This window comes from Semicossyphus pulcher, unplaced genomic scaffold (assembly GCF_022749685.1).
Source record: "Semicossyphus pulcher isolate SPU_LCO1_2020_fin unplaced genomic scaffold, fSemPul1.0.p SCAF_5, whole genome shotgun sequence".
Taxonomy (NCBI): Eukaryota; Metazoa; Chordata; class Actinopteri; order Labriformes; family Labridae; genus Semicossyphus; species Semicossyphus pulcher.
This window is the reverse complement of record NW_027211726.1, coordinates 12,337,090-12,353,999: the sequence shown is the minus strand read 5'-3', so window position 1 is coordinate 12,353,999 and position 16,910 is coordinate 12,337,090. Positions and strand designations below refer to the sequence as shown.

The 16,910-nt window shown below is 39.9% G+C and overlaps 4 protein-coding genes across 4 annotated transcripts; 3 read left to right on the top strand and 1 right to left on the bottom strand.

Annotated features, from left to right (window-relative positions):
• Positions 1–202: 202 nt before the first annotated feature.
• rpz2 (rapunzel 2) lies at positions 203–2,340 on the bottom strand. Its single transcript, XM_069681770.1, has 2 exons — positions 2,251–2,340; positions 203–1,254 (listed from the first exon to the last, which is right to left on the bottom strand). The coding sequence occupies exon 2, from the start codon at positions 1,196–1,198 to the stop codon at positions 512–514; it is 687 nt and encodes a 228-aa protein (XP_069537871.1). The 5' UTR covers positions 1,199–1,254; positions 2,251–2,340; the 3' UTR covers positions 203–511.
• Positions 2,341–6,931: 4,591 nt separating this feature from the next.
• LOC138609342 (1-phosphatidylinositol phosphodiesterase) lies at positions 6,932–9,924 on the top strand. Its single transcript, XM_069681987.1, has 4 exons — positions 6,932–7,010; positions 7,459–7,549; positions 8,714–9,284; positions 9,548–9,924. The coding sequence occupies exons 2-4, from the start codon at positions 7,491–7,493 to the stop codon at positions 9,920–9,922; spliced, it is 1,005 nt and encodes a 334-aa protein (XP_069538088.1). The 5' UTR covers positions 6,932–7,010; positions 7,459–7,490; the 3' UTR covers positions 9,923–9,924.
• A 2,466-nt stretch (positions 9,925–12,390) lies between these two features.
• Positions 12,391–14,088, top strand: LOC138609384 (transmembrane protein 272-like). The gene is made up of 5 exons (XM_069682034.1): positions 12,391–12,473; positions 12,551–12,613; positions 12,699–12,749; positions 12,863–13,051; positions 13,316–14,088. The coding sequence occupies exons 2-5, from the start codon at positions 12,553–12,555 to the stop codon at positions 13,573–13,575; spliced, it is 561 nt and encodes a 186-aa protein (XP_069538135.1). The 5' UTR covers positions 12,391–12,473; positions 12,551–12,552; the 3' UTR covers positions 13,576–14,088.
• Positions 14,089–14,497: 409 nt separating this feature from the next.
• Positions 14,498–16,758, top strand: mrpl9 (mitochondrial ribosomal protein L9). The gene is made up of 7 exons (XM_069681840.1): positions 14,498–14,709; positions 15,317–15,476; positions 15,574–15,698; positions 15,788–15,841; positions 15,953–16,054; positions 16,165–16,248; positions 16,335–16,758. The coding sequence occupies exons 1-7, from the start codon at positions 14,623–14,625 to the stop codon at positions 16,644–16,646; spliced, it is 924 nt and encodes a 307-aa protein (XP_069537941.1). The 5' UTR covers positions 14,498–14,622; the 3' UTR covers positions 16,647–16,758.
• The last annotated feature ends 152 nt before the right edge of the window (positions 16,759–16,910 follow it).

The following is a 16,910-nucleotide window of genomic DNA, read 5'->3' as shown; positions in this document are numbered from 1 at the left end:
AAGTATTAAGAGTTTTTGTTTTTATACATGTGGGATATTTGTGTGGGTGTTATAGTACAAAATATAAATCCATTATTGATTCCAAGCTATGCCCCTTTGGAGGGCCTCATTGCAAACGTTACTTACTGGTCTAGCACAGATTGTTTTATGTATCAATTCTAAGTTTTAGTGTGGATGAAATTAATTTCACAAATGTACCCAATAGATTATACATTTTAATTGAAGGGATTGTACTTCAGCATATATTTGCATACACAGTAACACAAAGCAGCTGCACCAATTAGTGGTCTCTGAAACAAGAAAAAACATAACATGTTGATACAATAACTAAAATGCTGCAATAATGTCAGGCACAGCTCAAATGCACAAATAAAAACATGGCTTTGGTTTTTATTTATCGATAGCTATTTATTATAATATAATTTGTGTTTTGTCATTGGTCCACAGCTGACTGTTCAGACAGATTGTTCCCACCCAACCCAGAGGAGATCCTCTCTCTGCTGGTCCATGTTCAGGACGACTCGGTTTTGCACTGTCTGAGCACCTCCTGCATCTTCAGCTGGATGTCCTCCACCCTTTTGGCCCACTTCTGCCGCACCTTTTCTTCATTATCCTCCGTAACAGCTGTGTAGGCCATTAGGGCGATGAGGCCCATGTGGAACAGGTGGGTGAAGTGTGAACAGCGGCGCTCCATTGTATCATAGTCACCTTCGCAGTTGTCCAGATACACCTTCAGCAGGGATCTCCCAAACAGCAGGTCAGTGCCCTTCACGCCGCGGTAGAACACATCCAGGCTCAAATCACTCTTGTATTTCTCATAATTCTTCTTGTAGTCCGTAAAGTAGACCTCGGTTTTTGCTGGATCTTTCTTCACCTGAGCCACCATGGTGTTGAAGTCAGCGTACTGGTGCTTGATGTAATCCTCGTACTTGCTGTATTTGTCATTCACCGCGTCGATTCGGATCTGCTTGAGGCATTGGTGATTCTTTTCAGAGATGCTCTTCAGTTTTGCATTGATCTCTTGGAAGTCCTTATCTAGAGGATGTTTCTCCTGGTCCACCAGGCCCTTACGAGCCACTCCGACCAGGGAGGAGACTACGCCAAAGATGGGGTCGATGGAGGAAGCGAAGGAGGACACTTTCTCCACGCAGCCCAGTATGTTCGCTACAATTTCCTTGGTCTTTTGTGCGTCAGCCATCACTGCTGCTGCTTTTATTCTGCCAGGTATAAGTTCACACAAAGTGAGTCTGGAGGCTGCAGAGATAAAAGAAAATAGGGCGGATATGTTAGCTTCAGCTTCAAGCTTTAACTAAAGGATTGGTCACAGAGGGTCTCAAGTGTCCCTACATTACCCTAAATATTAAGCTCATGGCAGGCTCTCAGGTTGCTGGTACGTCGGCCCACATGTCACCAGCAGCTGCGCGCATGCCATATTGTAGAAGGTGTCAACTTACACTCTAATATTTTCGACAACAGGACGCAATGTGGGCTCCTGTCTGCAGTGTGCGCAGAGGAAACGAGGGCCGAAAGAAATTCTTAGTATCTGCTAATGTGAAATATTTTATTGATCTTTTGATTAGTTGTTTAGTCTATAAACTTCTCAAACTCTAAAATATTCAGTTTAGTAACATAGAAAAGTAAGAAGACTATCAAACATTCAAGCTTGAGTAAATGTAATATTTTAATATTTGGTATTTTTCGATTAGAAATGACTTCAATCAAGCATCAGGATAGTTGCATGTACATTTTTTGTCACTGGACTAATCAATGAATCATTTCATTGCTAAAGAGGAACCGAAAGAGTATGGTATCAGAAATCAAGTAAGAGTTCTGAGACCACAGACCCAAATCCAACCGTAACTCTGATTTCTCATAGTTGTGACATTAATCATCCTCCTCAATGTTGTCCTGCAGGAAAAATAACTCCGGGACAACAGTGGGTGTGTCTTTGTCGTAACACTAGAAAGACTGGAAATATCCACAAGCTTACAGTTCATGACCTTTCATATGTCATCCTGAAAACTTCCAGAGGCTATTTGGCACCTTTAACTGTAAGTCAGAATGGCTTACTAGTGTTTTCAAGCTCTCATTTCCTGATTCCCAACAACATACACACACATACACATACACATGAATCAGCTATCTTTCACGATCATTTTATCCCTCCTAGCTGACTCAGCTCTCACACAGAGTCTAAACATCATTCACATCACAGATCACATAGCGCTCAGACGACAAACGTTTACTCACCAGAGATAAAACTGTCGTTGTCCCTCTTTCTACTGGAGCCGTCTGACTTTCCTCTTCACCATTTTCCTCCCCTCTTAAATAGGAACAGCCCCCTCCTGCCAAATGAGGAAGTGAACACAAGGAAGTGACTCATGCATGCCCTGCTCTGATTGGCTGAGGGGGAGTTCTTCCAGTTGCAGTGCGGCTTCAGCTGCAGAACAGGCTGCGAAGCACACAGTATCCTTCTCATTGTGTTGTTAAATTGTAGGTCCCTAGATTTCCCCAACCAGTATGTGTGACCAGAAAATAACAATGACAATGTCATGCAGTATCACTGATACTGGTGTGAAATCTTTAATTATATTATATTTTAAACAGAACGTATAAACTCATTTATCAAAGTCATTTTGTGTCAGTTTTTACACAAAGATGTGATGGGTCAGTTTCCCTAAAATACCAAATATACATTTCCTAAGGTGAGAGACAAATATAGGACTTTTATTCTTGGATTTGAATTTGAATTTGTGAACTGAACCATTGCTAAGAGGACATTATGTCAGTTGGTATCAAGACAAACGGATAGATTTGCTTTTATTTGACAGATTTCTAAAAAGCCGTGGAAATAAAGGGACTTTTGTTTTTGGTGCTTGCAGCATTACAAATGACATCTGACATGTTTATGAGTAGCATTTTCTACTCAATGCAGTGTCCCAGTAAAGTGTTCATTACTGCATAGAAATGTTTCTGCATCTGCTGGCATGTTAGCTTACAAATTAGCCTCTCATCCATACATTCACAGAGGCTTTGAGACTGAAATATCCATAATTACATTCACAAAAGTTATGCAAGGATTCAATCAGTCTGGTTATACGAGTGCAATCATGTGAAATTCTTATGCTGGGAGGCTCCATTAGAAAGGGTAAATATTAAATATAAGAAACATCAAATAGAATAAGTAGAATAAAATAGAATTAAAAAATAAAGAAACAGTAACAAAACAATAAAAAAAAAGGATATTTGAGAAATATGTTCATCTTTCCTTTTAAAATCAATGAATTGTTCAATGATTAAACGTTATTTATGTAGCACCTTTCAAACAAATCAATGCTGATTCAAAGTGTGTGACAAGTGATGAATGAAACGAGACTCACACACACCAAAAGAAGGGGGAAAAACAATAAAAGAAGGCTTGTTCAGGTGATTAAAGATAAATAAACAAGTTCAAATGGAATGCTGGGACTGGTACCGACAAGGTAACCCTGAAATTCAACAGAAGGATCAAGAGCTGGTTTTTCTGGACGAGCTTGTGTGTGTGTTTGTGCGTGCAAGTGTGCGTGCGAGTGTGTGTGTGTGTTATTTAGAAAAAACAGAAAGCTCCGGCCCTCACAGGATCAAGTAGAACTGACTTTAATGTGGGTCACAGATGAACGCGTTTCGGCTCTATGCCGTCTTCAGCGTACAAAGGAGAACAAAGGAATTGGTATATATGCCCAGGTGAGATTAGATGAGTGAGAGGTCCGTTCAGAAATCCTTGTTTTTAGCTCACGTTTAGTTTTACCAACATAGGCTAGCCCACAGGGGCATTTTAAGAGGTAAACCACATATTTAGTTTTACATGAGATTCTGTTCTTGATATTACATTTCTTACCGGTATGAGGATGGAGAAAGACGTCACCTCTAATCATGGTACTACATTGGGCACAGTTAGAACACGGAAAATTACCCCCTGGTGGATTAGATAGAAAATGTTTGGGAGGATTATAGCAGTCAGCCGTGACTAAAGTGTCTCTAAGATTCTTGGCACGTTTGTTAGCAAAAATAGGCAGATCTTTAAAGGAATGGCCTACTACTGGGTCACTGGATAAAATGTGCCAGTGTTTAATGACCAAATTCTTAATATCCTGTGATAGTGGAGAAAAGGTGGTGGCCATAACTAATTTTGAATCCCTGTTTGAGGGAGGTTTAGTGGTTAATAAACCTTTTCTGTCTATATTTGTTACTTTCTCTAGACTGTTGCCAACCACATGGTTATTGTAGCCTCTATCTCTGAAACGATTACACATATCGGTAGCTTGTTGTTGAAAGACATGATCAGTGCTACAGATTCTCTTTGCTCTCAACAGCTGGCTGTATGGAAGACCCTTTTTGAGACCTGGGGGATGGTAGCTGCTGAAGTGTAAAAGTGTATTCCTATCAGTTTGTTTTCTATAAACACTCAACATTGATTTGTTTGAAAGGTGCTACATAAATAACATTTAATCATTGAACAATTCATTGATTTAAAAAAGGAAAGATGAACATATTTCTCAAATATCCTTTTTTTTTATTGTTTTGTTACTGCTTCTTTATTATTTAATTCTATTTTATTCTACTTATTCTATATTGTATTAGTGCCCCGTGTGGTTACATTGTATCTCATTTCGCGGCTGCCGGCCGGTGCTCCCTCCCTGAATACTGGATCGATTTCAATAATTGTTGTCTCCACTATTCACTTACACACAAACACATGGTAAAATAGGGTCTAGGTTGAAAAACCCCAAAGTTATCTTTTAATGTGTTCTGTACCTGCAGGAAGAGTACTAAACTTAAAGCCAGTTGTTCCAAATGTTCCACTTTGGTGCTATCTAGTGGTCGTATATATAATTAAACTGTAGACAGCAGCGGCTGCATGGTGGTTAGTAGTTGCCTCACAGCTAGAAGGTCACCGGTTCAAACCCTGGTTTGGGCAAGGTGGGCCTTTCTGTGCGGAGTTTGCATGTTCTCCTGTGCATGCGTGGGTTCCCTCCAGGGTCTCCCCGGCTTCCTCCCACAGTCCAAGGACATGCTTGTAATTGGATTAATTTGTGAGGGTGGGGCGTAACACTCTATATTGCCCATAGGTGTGGGTGTGAGTGCGAAAGGTTGTCTGTCTCTATGTGTCGGCCCTGTGATTGACTGGCGACCAGTCCAGGGTGTACCTAAAACACATTTTCCATGAGTTTAACAGGATATCTTATAGAAATACTTAACGTTATAACATCAAGGAAAGCACTATAAGATCCCACTGTTCACCTGGATTCACCTGGATTCACCTCTATCCACCTGTGTTCACCTGGCCTTATCATCTAATTTAAAGTGTAGGAATTTCCACTCTGTGCACTTTGGGTGTAAAATCTGTGTTAACAGCTAAACAAATAGTACTCAGCAGGATGAGGAGAAGTGTGTTATGTAATATTTGGCCACCTGCATAGCGATATGGGACAAAACGGGAAAACATCTGCAGACTTTTCCACGCACTGTGCACACACACTCTCCCTGACCCCTCTGAGTTGAGGCCCCTTCAGCATGATGAGATGGATGGAGCTCTGACATGCAGTGCTCGCTTGGATTTTTTTAATGACTGCTCAGTGCGAAATTAATTTAGTTTTGTTACCAATTCTTCAGCTTTTACAACCCTGATAATTTAATTGTGTTTCAATGACGGATGTGTTCGTATTCTGTGCTGCCACGTTCTGTAAAAACTAAATGAACTTCTGTTAGAAAAATAAGGCAATCCTTAGTTAGTGCGACAAATGTTTCACATTTATGTGTTAATCTTTAGTTTTGTGCGTTTGTGTTCTTATATTTTAAAGCATTGCATTAATTATAATCATTACCTTTTTAAAAAATCTAGTTGTGTTCAATGAGGTTTTCCTTCAATCATTTTATTAAATTGTCAAATCTGCTCTTACTTTGTCACAGATATTAACCTGAGCAACTGATGGCTGTGATCTAGTTTAACACCTTTCTCATGTTACTGTTCTTCTTACTGAAAAGCAGCAGATTCCTTCCAGAGTTTTCTGCTGGAGAAAGTCTAAAACTCCTCCGTATTCAAACCATTCGATTCATTTGCGAGCGGTTTAGTGAACACCAGGTTCAAATTAAACACCTTCAAATTCCCCACAATCAACTATCGCTACCAACATTTAACATTGTTTAATGCAAAACACCTGACTTGCAAATATAACATCTTATTAGAGAGAACAAAATCTTAACTGAGGACAAAATACAATCAACTCTCGCTGGGTTTGTGATGTTCACAGTGTTTCTGTTACTTTTTTCCATCTTTTATAATTTGAATCAAACTCAAGCCAAACAAAATCTCAATTTTATTGTAATTTGTCCTCAAAATATCCTGCTGAATATATTTAAGAATGTAATATTTGTGTATTTTAAAGTCTTACTTTTGTATTGATTTTACTTGATCAGGATTTGGCCTATTTTTGGACTCTCCCTGTGTGATAACAGGTGGGAAAGCGTCCACCTGTAGTCGATGACCACGTAGAGAAACTTTTTATGCTGCTGAAACTGAAACAAATGATTTCACAGTGATTCTACTGACAAGATTGAAATCTGTTTAGCCTTTGATTTAAATTTCACTTTTAAAACAGTACTGTGTAAGCGATGTTACAGTGAGGCAAACATCCTCAAACTCTGACCAAAAGCTCCATAATTTACCCTTTTTTTTTTACCCTTTACTTCACTCAATTTTGGGATTTTTTTGAATGTGATTCAAAGCTACAGTAGCTAAGGATGGTTATTAGATGAATACGCCTCTCACACAACAAACCCGACAACCCCCCAACCCCCCCCTGCTCCATGGTATTTCCCACAATAACATCCCAGGTCGAACACACTGACGCTGTCATTTTGCCTCTGACCCCTCCACTCTCTCTCTCTCCCTCTCTCTTTCCCTCTCTCTCTCCTTCTTTCTGTCTCCAGTCGTCCGGTCCGGACCGAGGACGAACACCTTCTGGTTTCAGGTACGAACCTCAGCCGACATGAAAACATCAGCAGGTCCAACACAGAAAGAGGGGATGGCTCTGTTATGTTTTGGGTTGCGGGGGGTTTAATCCTGCTTTGAAAGGGCCCGGAGGGGTGAGCTGAGTTTGACATCTGCTCGGGCTGGGATCGACTGTTTGCTTTTATATTGCCTGGCATCCTTTTAAAAAGTTTATACATGTGCAGGCTTGAATTTTAGTTTTGCAATCTCTTTTATTCTGAACAGGTATTTATATAGTTAAAATTTTAGCCACATGTTCTGCCTTTATTTCTTCTTTCAATTTCTTTAGTCAGGAAAATATAGATATTATTTAAAAAACAATAAAGGATTAGTGCCATCAATATTAACAGGTATTGTAATTAAAATAATCTTGTTATTTTTGGTCAATGCTGACTTCAGTTTCTTGCCTTTTTCTCTGACGATCGTAGACCCTGTCATCAGCAGTGATCGATCAGACGTGATGAGCGGCATCAGGGGAGGTCCGGTGAAAATGCAGAAGATGTTATTTGAGCTGATGCTGTTAGTGGGGTGAGTGAAAAAACATTATTTTATTGTATTTGTTAGCATCCCCATTTTTAGTTTTAAGAATGACATTTTATACAGCTGACTGTGTCTCAATGGCGGTTTAACACAGCAGCTTGGTACCCAAGGCAAGTTTATTTATAGAGCACCATTCAGAAGTGCTTTACACAGTTAAAAACTGGGCATTAAGAACATTAAAAGACATGTGACACAAAGAAAAAATAGATACAAAATATATTAAAGTAGAAGTTATTAAATATTGAGTTATATTACATTATTAATTACATTAGTACTACATTAAAATGTAAGATCAATTAAAAGTAAATAAATATCAATTAAATTAAAAGAATGAAGTCAAACTAGATAAGAATTTATGGGAATGCAGCAGAAAATAAAAGTGTTTAAACACCTGTTTTAAAAGAGCTCCCTGACTGAGAAAGCCTCAGGTACTCCGGTAGTTTGTTCCACATTTGAGGAGTGAAGAAACTAAAAGCTGCCTCAGCTTGGTTCTCGTTCTGGGGACATTGAGTAAACCTGTCCCAGAGGACCTGAGTCAATAAATACAGGTCGACAAATACACACACAAAGAATTGGAGAGAGAAAGAAAGAAACAAACAAACTTTTTTTACGAAGCGAAAACAGTCAAAGGTATTCAGTTTAATATAAAATTGTACATCAATAAATATTAAATATATATACATTTCCAAAAATATTAGTTATGTTGTACATAAGTTAAGATAAGCTGTACAAAAGGATGAGCATTACCTATGAATTATTAAAAAGATGGAAAGCAGGTGGCCAAAAAGACTTAATTTTACTGGTGCTGAGTGCAAATGTGATGATTTCATTTCCCATTATAGGTTTGATGTCACTTAATTATTTGTTAACCAACACAGGTAAACAACATTTAAAAGTTTCCTTTGTAAGTAAACAGACATTTATAGTCTTAAAAGGCTTAAAAACATCCCCATCATCAACAAGACTCCAACCTTTGATTCAAGAATCATCACAAATGTCCGTTTTTACATTATTGTAAAAATGGTATGTTGTCTTGGCCAGGTCTCCCTCGGAAAAGAGATTTTATCTCAAGGGACTTCCTGGTTAAATAAAGGTTAAAAAATAAAATAAAAATGTCTCTAACAGATCTCCGTTATGTTTTAGAGTCGTTGGTCTGAGTCTCGGCGCAATCCAGAGACCAGACTACGACGACACTCCTGACCCTGAGTTCCTCAACCCGTCCTGGATGGCCAGCATCCCTGACGATCAGCCGCTGTCTGAGGTCACCATGCCCGGCACCCACAACACCATGGCTCTGTTTGGCGGCGTGTACGCAGAGTGTCAGACCTGGAGCCTGGCCTCTCAACTCCGAGCCGGCGTCCGCTTCCTGGACGTCCGCGTCCGTCACGTGAAGGGGAACCTCACCATCCACCACGGGGTGTCCTACCAGCGGGCGCACTTTGGCCACGTGCTGGAGGGCGTGGCTGACTTCCTCCGAAAGTATCCCAGTGAGACGGTGCTGATGAGGGTGAAGGAGGAGTTCAGCGAGACGTACGACATCTACGGTGCTGTGGTCGACTACATCCACCGCTACGCACACTGGGACCTGCTGTGGCACAGTCGGCTCGTGCCGACCATGGCAGAGGCCCGAGGGAAGCTCATCGTCCTGCAGGACTTTTCTGGACCGGACTTGGGGATGCGCTATGGTTCCCTGGACATCGCCGATGACTGGAAGGTATGAAATCAAATATTTTTAAGAAAGTTTCACGATAAAAGTAACACATTAAAACCAAGGGACCAGGGGGAAAAAAAGTAAAGCAGAAAAGGTCACTAGATGATTTAAAATGTTCTGGTTGAGCCAAGAGAAGAAGGATTTAGCGGTGAGGTTTTGGATGCACCATAACATCCTTGTAAACAGGACCAAAACATCCGAATGGGGTGTCCTGTCTCAAAAACAACTCTTGAATATATAGAGCATTTTTAAACTTCTCCCTGTAGGTTCCCACCCTCCTGCATGTGGAGGAGAAATGGCAGAGCGTCTATGAGCACCTGGAGGCTGCACCCACAGGAAACAAAGCCCAGATTTTCCTCACCTTCAGCAGCGGAGCCGGCGTGTTGGCGTACCCACGAGTCGTCGCTCAGCGCGTCAACGCACAGCTGTACAACTACCTGAGGGCCAAAACGGACCTGGAACAGCGATTTGGGATCATTTGCATGGACTTCCCTGCGTCTCCTATGATTCAGATGATCATTGACTTCCAGCTGAAAGAGGTCGTAAAGAGGAGACTGGCCTTTGACTCTGTACCTAACAAGCTAAGTTTGAAATACACATTTTCTTCACTCAGAAAGAAGATGAAACATTTGGCTGCCTGAACCAAAATCACCGTACTGGGTGCCAAATAAATTAATGAAGTTTGGTGCAGTAATAAACTGCTGTTGAAACGGCTAACGTGTGTTTGAATTGCTGTTTTAAAACATAATAATAATGTAGCACAGCAGCATCAGCAGCTGCAAAAATCTGATACAGATGTTTGATGACTTTCCAGAGGTTTTATCACTCTGTCTTTTTGAATCACTTTTAGGAACTAAATTTGAGCCAGGATTGGTGTAAGAAGGGATTTTTTTGTTATCACATGGTGGCACTGCTGCTACAGAGGCATCAGATTGTGTTGGAACTTACATCCTGTGTATCGACATTTGCACCACAAACTGTCACATAGCTTTTTCAAGACTTGCAGAACTTGAGCCACATTCTTAAAGAAGCAGACAGAAAGTCACACTTTAAGAGAGAGCTTGAACTGAGTCAGACAAGTGAGGGCTGAGGACTACATGTTTGAAAATGATTATTAAAGGGGCTAGCGTCTTGAGGCTACATTAGCCATGGTGAGCACAACACCCAAATCTCTAACTGAACAATCAGCCTATTCTATTTGCATTGAAGGAAAAAGCAGAACAAAAAAGCAACAATAACACTCATTCAGCTGCATCTTTATACTGTTTAAAAAACTGCTTTACTGCATAGCTGCATCACTGCAGTCCTGCTTTAAGCTGGGGTTGAGATCAGCCGACATTTGGTTCCTCAGAGCCCTCACAGTTTCTTTCTGATGATGTGATTAAAGGCTTAAAAACCCAGTCCTCTATTATGTCAACGTAAAAGGCCCTTTCTTTAAATAATTTGAATTGAGCAATATCACATGAGAGAGAGAGTGATGTTAGATAATCACAGCCATCATGATATTCAGTACACCATCACAACCTCCAGTGTTATATTGCTTTTATACAAGCAGCAAATAGTAGTGAAATAAAGTAATAATCAACAACAGATATTTTTTCCTCTACCAACTTAACTTGCTCCACAACTTAACTGAAACTGGACTTTTGTTGCTAAGCAACCCAAACATTCTCCTGCACTCTGTGTCTACAGGTCACCACAGATCAGCTGTTTATTATCATGTACGTTTATCTGTATGTTCTAATTTATCATCAACCAGTGAAGTAAGAGCTTCAGCTCACAAAACATGGAAATTAAATAAAGTGCTTACGTAATAAAGAAGACAGGTGTAGGTGGCAATAAAAAGATTTTAAAAATATGACAATATAATTAATAACAGTAACAAAATAATTAAACTATTCCTCGGTGCAATGTCCCCGGCGCGAAGAAGACCTGCGCGGCGCAGCGTGATGACGTCACGTGTGTCTACCTGCAGCATGAGAGAGTTAGAAGGCAAAATGTCCGTGGTGTGGAAGTTTTTCAAAGTGTCCGAAATAGATAGCAAAACTGCTATTTGCAATGACTGCTCAGCTTCGATGATGCGAGGAGGAGCCAAGGCAAAGTCTTTCAATACTACAAACTTGACTGACCATCTTAAGACCCGTCACCCCGACCGTTGTAACAAATGTGATAAGAGTATCACCATTATCCTGTACGCTAATTCCAATGCATTTTTTTTAATCAAAACACACATGGTGTGTAGCATCATTAAAAAACAGAATAAAACAAAAATATTGCTGTAACATTGCACAGTGTAGCAGAAATAATTGCACAGAATTATTGCACAGCATGATGAACTATGTATGGAAAGTAGAATATGTATAACTGTAGTATGAATGTTGATGATAGTTGCAGTAAAATTATTACACTATAATGAAGTGTTATAAAGTCTGTCCGCAGTGGGTAGGAAGGATCTGCGGTAGCACTCCTTCCTGCAGTGATACACAGTAAAAAGTCCCAGTTCTCTATATCAGCACTAATTGAAGGCCTCTTATCCAATCAGATTACTTGTTCGGAACTAACTGTTGCATATAATCAAAAAAAGACAAAATGTGTTTTACTTTGGCAAACATAACACAAGTATTATATTTTATCTTTATACTAATAGATGCTTCAAAGCAAAATCAATGCCAACCACAGGCAGGTGCATTGACAGCAACATTAAATGACAAAGTGTGTGATGGAAGTGCACCCTGTGTGTTACTACCACACTGATGAGTGCTGATAGTACAGTTTTTCCTGTGCAGCGCATACTCTTTTTTCTGTGTTGGACTACAAATAACTCACCCTTCTTGCTGCATCATGCAATCCCAATAAGATCTTTTGGTTTTATGCAATGAGGTGCAAAATGTTAAATGTAATGTATGGTTTGCAGAAAAAGGAAAGACACCAAGTGACTGGTTTTTGGTTTAAAAACACTTTGCATGCAGTTTGATCATATCGGATAGCGGTATTTTATTTTTATCATCATTTCCTCCTCGTTAAACACACAGAGTTGTGAAACAGTTCTTGAAATATGCGCTTGTGGCAATATGTCTTAACATCCTGTAAAAACAGCAGAGGATGTCAACAGAGCTGAGACTTCGTTCAGAGAAGTAGCTCGGCACTGGAAGGAGAGACGGGTTTGTTGTGTCTCCATTCAGAGCTGGACAGGTACGGTGTAACTCTGCTTGTGAAAATCCTCCTCCTGTGTCTGTGTATATTTGTGACTAGTCTGTTCTTCACTACAGATATGGACGAGTATCCACAGGTGGAATCCAGGCCTCAAAGCGCCGTGCTGTTTTCGACACTTGGTTAGAAGTCTTTTCTCCATCATCCTTATGTCTGCCGCATTTTACTGTCACAATCTTTGACCCTATCTTTCGTCCTTCCTTGTAGTTATATTAAATGTGATCTGGTGGATGGCTATGATTGCGGCCATTGCTTTGGGTGAGTGTATTTATGTTTGATCAATATTTTATGTATTATTTTTGTGGTTTATGACAGCATGCGGTCCAATAATCCCACATTAACGATGATATTTATTCTGTTCTGCACGACAGGGGCGGCATATCTGGACCACTGTCCGTTACAGCCCAACATCCCCATCTACCTGATAGTGTTAGGAGCGACCAACCTCTTCGCTCTGTCTCTGACCTACTCCAGCCGCAGGGAGAAGAGCTTCAGCTCCATCCTGATCTCGTGTTGCATGACCGTCTTGCACCTCTTCACTTTTTGCTGGTTCATTGCAGGTGAGAGATTAGAATTTTACATGGGAACAGGTGATTATGGACTGCATTTGAAGGCAACAGGCAACAAAAAATATCTTTAAAATTTAAACACTCAACTGATCTGCTCCATCATGACTGTGTATGTGTGGTTTTATCAGATTTGGTTCAAACAAACCCACCAACACCTTGGGAAGAAACATTTTAGACATTATACCAACAATCTGATTGAGATCCTATGGTTGTTGTTTGTATTTTAACTCATGAAACTGTAATGTTCCCCTGTAGGCACCAGCTGGATTTATCCCATATACCCTCCTAACTACAAACCTGGAATTGCTCTATACTGCCACAAGACAACCTACCAGTTCGCCTTTATCGTCACCACCCTGGTGTGGGTTGCCATAAGTTTTACGTTCGTCTGCGGTTGTTGCTTCGCTCTACTGACCTGCTGTGGGACTGTTACTATAAGACACAGATTGATACCCAATCGCTATTCTTTCTATGGTGCAACAAGAAATTCTGAAGAACCTGGTGGTGATGTGTGATTTGAATCTGTGTTTACGTCTTTAAATGTCGAAGGAATTTATATTTGCAATGAGTCTGACAGGAGTGAGACCCACATTTTTACTCTCTTTTTTTTTTTTAGTGTTATTTTTTATTATTAATGTTAGTTTTGAATGTTGACACTATGTTTGAAAGTTTAGGCAGCTTCAAGTTAAAATATTAAAACAAGAGTTATAAAAACTACTTCAAGATTGTTCTGTCTGAAACCTAATAAAATGCTGTGTAACTTTTCACATGACTGCACACACATCATATGCTTCCTGTAAACACCCAATCACAAAGTTAGTGTTAGTTCAGAAAGATAGGTTGTTAGATCATGTAGTGACAGCTTATACTTGAGTATTGAAATGGAGAGTAATGGGCTGTCTGTATTTTGTATTCTGCTTTTCTATGTGTGTGTGAGATTTTGTTTTATATCACAGTGGTGTTACATTTCCTTCATGCATTATTTAAGATGGTTTATGTTACAATAAATTGTGCAGTGTTGCCTTAAATATATGGTTTGATACATTGTTTCCATGAGTTCCTTGTGTTTCTCACCTAACGTTTGTTTTTTAAACAAACAAGGACTGTCTGTGGTTGTGCATATGGTATTAGATCAACAGAGGATATCTTGACTGTAATAAACAGATATCACTTTCTTTACGAACTTTGTGACTAAATTGCCTTTACAAAATGAGCACATTCCCTTACAAAAACGGATTTTTAAAAAAGGAAGGAAGGACGCTATTAATAATTGAAAAGAAAAGCCTTGCAGTTAGTTAATATGAAGTTTATATGCTTATTTTGAGATTTTCCCATTTAATTCAGGCTTCTTTCAGAACTACTTACAAAGCTGGCGGGGTCCTCATACGTCACACAGCTGACGCTAGTTAGCTTTGAGCTCTCATGCTTGCTGCGGTTATCTGACCGCTGATAGCTCAATATACTGATGGTGTAGATTCCTTTATCAGGGCTGCATTTCATTTTTAAGTTGTTTGCGTATAAAAGAAAGTTGTCTTATTGAAGGAGTTTCTTTTCTTTTCTGAATGACCATGTGGAGCTCCGGCCGCCGCGTCCTTCAGGAGCTGCTCAGCCAGCCTGCTGTCAGGAGTTTCTCTCTGACTCCTGCTCAGGTCAGTCTCTGCCCCTTTTCGCTACCTAATAAGACTATCTGTCAGTGTTTGAAGGTGTTTTATCGGAGGCTGTCGCAGTTATTACACTACTCAGTTATTAAATTAATCAGTAATTGTTTATATTCAATACTGGTTTAATGTGTTATTGATACAAGTAATTTGTGGGAGGCTACTTGTACTTCGGATCAGTCTTTTCATGCCACTTTCTACTTGTTTTCCATCAGTTATCTGAAAGCTTTAGTCACTAGTTATTAGAAATAATGATAGTAGAGTGAATGTTATTAGATAGTGAAAAAGATTGTTCTTATGTTTTGTGTCCTGAAAAATGTGTCTTAAATGTATTGTTGCAGAAAGAATCCCTTAAGAAAATGCTATCTTAAGCTTGACCTATTTGAAATTCCACTAGTTTTTCACCTACCTTTGCATGCACTTTTTATAAATTAGATAACAAGTCGGGATAGTTTATGTAGGAAAAAATACTGGGACCATAGAAACATATCAGTCCACCAGACAACAAAAACACACAATTAACAAGCATTGTGAAGACTTTTGTAACCAAGGATGGGGAAGCAGACATAAACAGTCTTTGCGCTTGATCTCTCAACAGAACACAGTGGTGGTGGAGCGCTGGTGGAATGTTCCTTTATCTAAAGTCGGCAGTCCGCCCAGGCTTCACCCCCGAAGACACAGAATCTACAAGCTGGTTGAAGACACCAAACACCTTCCCAAGGAGAAGATGGAGCTCATCCTGAATCAGACTGTTCCCAGTGCGTATATACAACCTCACATTTATGATATCTCTGTGTTCTCTATATTTATAAAAAAACTCATTACAAGAGTAAAATAACTTGTTTGCTCTGACAGAGCTGGGTGGGCGAGGAGACACTGTGTTTGTGAAGAAGTCTGTCGGCAGAAATAAGCTGCTGCCCCAAGGCCTCGCGGTGTATCCATCACCGGAGAACAAGCAGATGTTTGCTGAGGAGTTAAGAGTGTGTATAACATTTCATTTCTGTCACCTATTTCCCCCTTCACATAGTTAATACATTGTATAGCTATTGATCGTTGTCACCTTTTTCAGCTTCTGCGTGAGGGGAAGCCAGAGGAAAGAATCCAAACCCGCACTGGACAGTTGGTAAGTCTTCATTGAAACTACTGTTATATTTTCTGTTATAAAGAGATGAAAGGAAAAACAGACTAACAATTCAGTTTTTTAAGGTTTTCCTGATGTATTTTTTTCCTACAGACAGTGGAGTACCTTAAACGCACCCATTTGAAGATACACAAAATGCCCTCGGAGGAATTCCAGGTCAATAAAGAGGTCGTCTGCAGACAGTTTGTGAAAAAGGTATGGCTATTTGTCTTTGTACATTATCCATTATTGATTTAGAGTTAGTTAGGCACCTGCTGAGCATAAAAGTACTTTGTTTTATTGAGTCTAATTAAACTTTTCCTCAGCTGGGAGTTGTGGTTCCGCCTCAAGCATTGAGTCTTCCATTTGAGTCAGTCAAGGACATCGGTGACTACTGGTGTGAAGTAACGGTAAGAAACGTTACCATACATAATTTTTGTCATCAATCTTATCTACATCTATCTATACCGTTTATTCTTCATATTTTTACTTCCAGGTCAATGGAATTGAAACAGTTCGCATCCCCCTGTCACTGGTGCCGTACGAAGACCCGTCTGGAAGTTACCAACGGCAACTGAAAGCACAAAAGCTGCAGCAGGAAGCAGAAGAAGCTTCTGAGGAGGAGGAGGAGGAGGAGGAGGAGGAGGAGGAGGAAGCTGTCGTGCAGGCTGTTTCTGGTAAAGACTGTGCGAGTCAAGTTAGTGAGGCTTCAGCGTCGGCAGGAGCCTCTGCAGAAGAAGAAACAGCAGCAAGTACAACAAGTGAAGACACAACAGCACCACCAAGTGACGGGCAGAAAAAAGATTAAAGGACTCTAAATATAGTTGTCAATAGAACTTCAATTGATGTTGTGTTTCTGTAATACACACTCTGCATAAAAACTGTTGTGTGTGTGATGATTAAAATGCTTATTAAGTTCAGTGCTGCATCTTCCTCGTGTATGCGAACATGCCATTTAGGCCACAGCAAACAGTGTTGCTGGTATTACTCCAAAAGTGATTTTTTGTGATTTACCATATGTGATACTTGAATTATTAGAAAAACAGAGAAAATCAGAAACTACCCAGTTGCA

What these genes read in the sequence shown, in the direction of transcription:
- LOC138609342 (XM_069681987.1), top strand. Translation starts at nt 7,491, where the DNA reads ATGAGCGGCATCAGGGGAGGTCCGGTGAAAATGCAGAAGATGTTATTT. An exon ending in ATGTTATTTGAGCTGATGCT is followed by an intron (nt 7,550 to 8,713) that starts GTTAGTGGGGTG and finishes GTTATGTTTTAG; the next exon opens with AGTCGTTGGTCTGAGTCTCG. An exon ending in ACATCGCCGATGACTGGAAG is followed by an intron (nt 9,285 to 9,547) that starts GTATGAAATCAA and finishes TTCTCCCTGTAG; the next exon opens with GTTCCCACCCTCCTGCATGT.
- mrpl9 (XM_069681840.1), top strand. Translation starts at nt 14,623, where the DNA reads ATGACCATGTGGAGCTCCGGCCGCCGCGTCCTTCAGGAGCTGCTCAGC. An exon ending in TCTCTCTGACTCCTGCTCAG is followed by an intron (nt 14,710 to 15,316) that starts GTCAGTCTCTGC and finishes ATCTCTCAACAG; the next exon opens with AACACAGTGGTGGTGGAGCG. An exon ending in AAACCCGCACTGGACAGTTG is followed by an intron (nt 15,842 to 15,952) that starts GTAAGTCTTCAT and finishes TTTTTCCTACAG; the next exon opens with ACAGTGGAGTACCTTAAACG.
- LOC138609384 (XM_069682034.1), top strand. Translation starts at nt 12,553, where the DNA reads ATGGACGAGTATCCACAGGTGGAATCCAGGCCTCAAAGCGCCGTGCTG. An exon ending in GATTGCGGCCATTGCTTTGG is followed by an intron (nt 12,750 to 12,862) that starts GTGAGTGTATTT and finishes TCTGCACGACAG; the next exon opens with GGGCGGCATATCTGGACCAC. An exon ending in TTTTTGCTGGTTCATTGCAG is followed by an intron (nt 13,052 to 13,315) that starts GTGAGAGATTAG and finishes GTTCCCCTGTAG; the next exon opens with GCACCAGCTGGATTTATCCC.
- rpz2 (XM_069681770.1), bottom strand. Translation starts at nt 1,198, where the DNA reads ATGGCTGACGCACAAAAGACCAAGGAAATTGTAGCGAACATACTGGGC.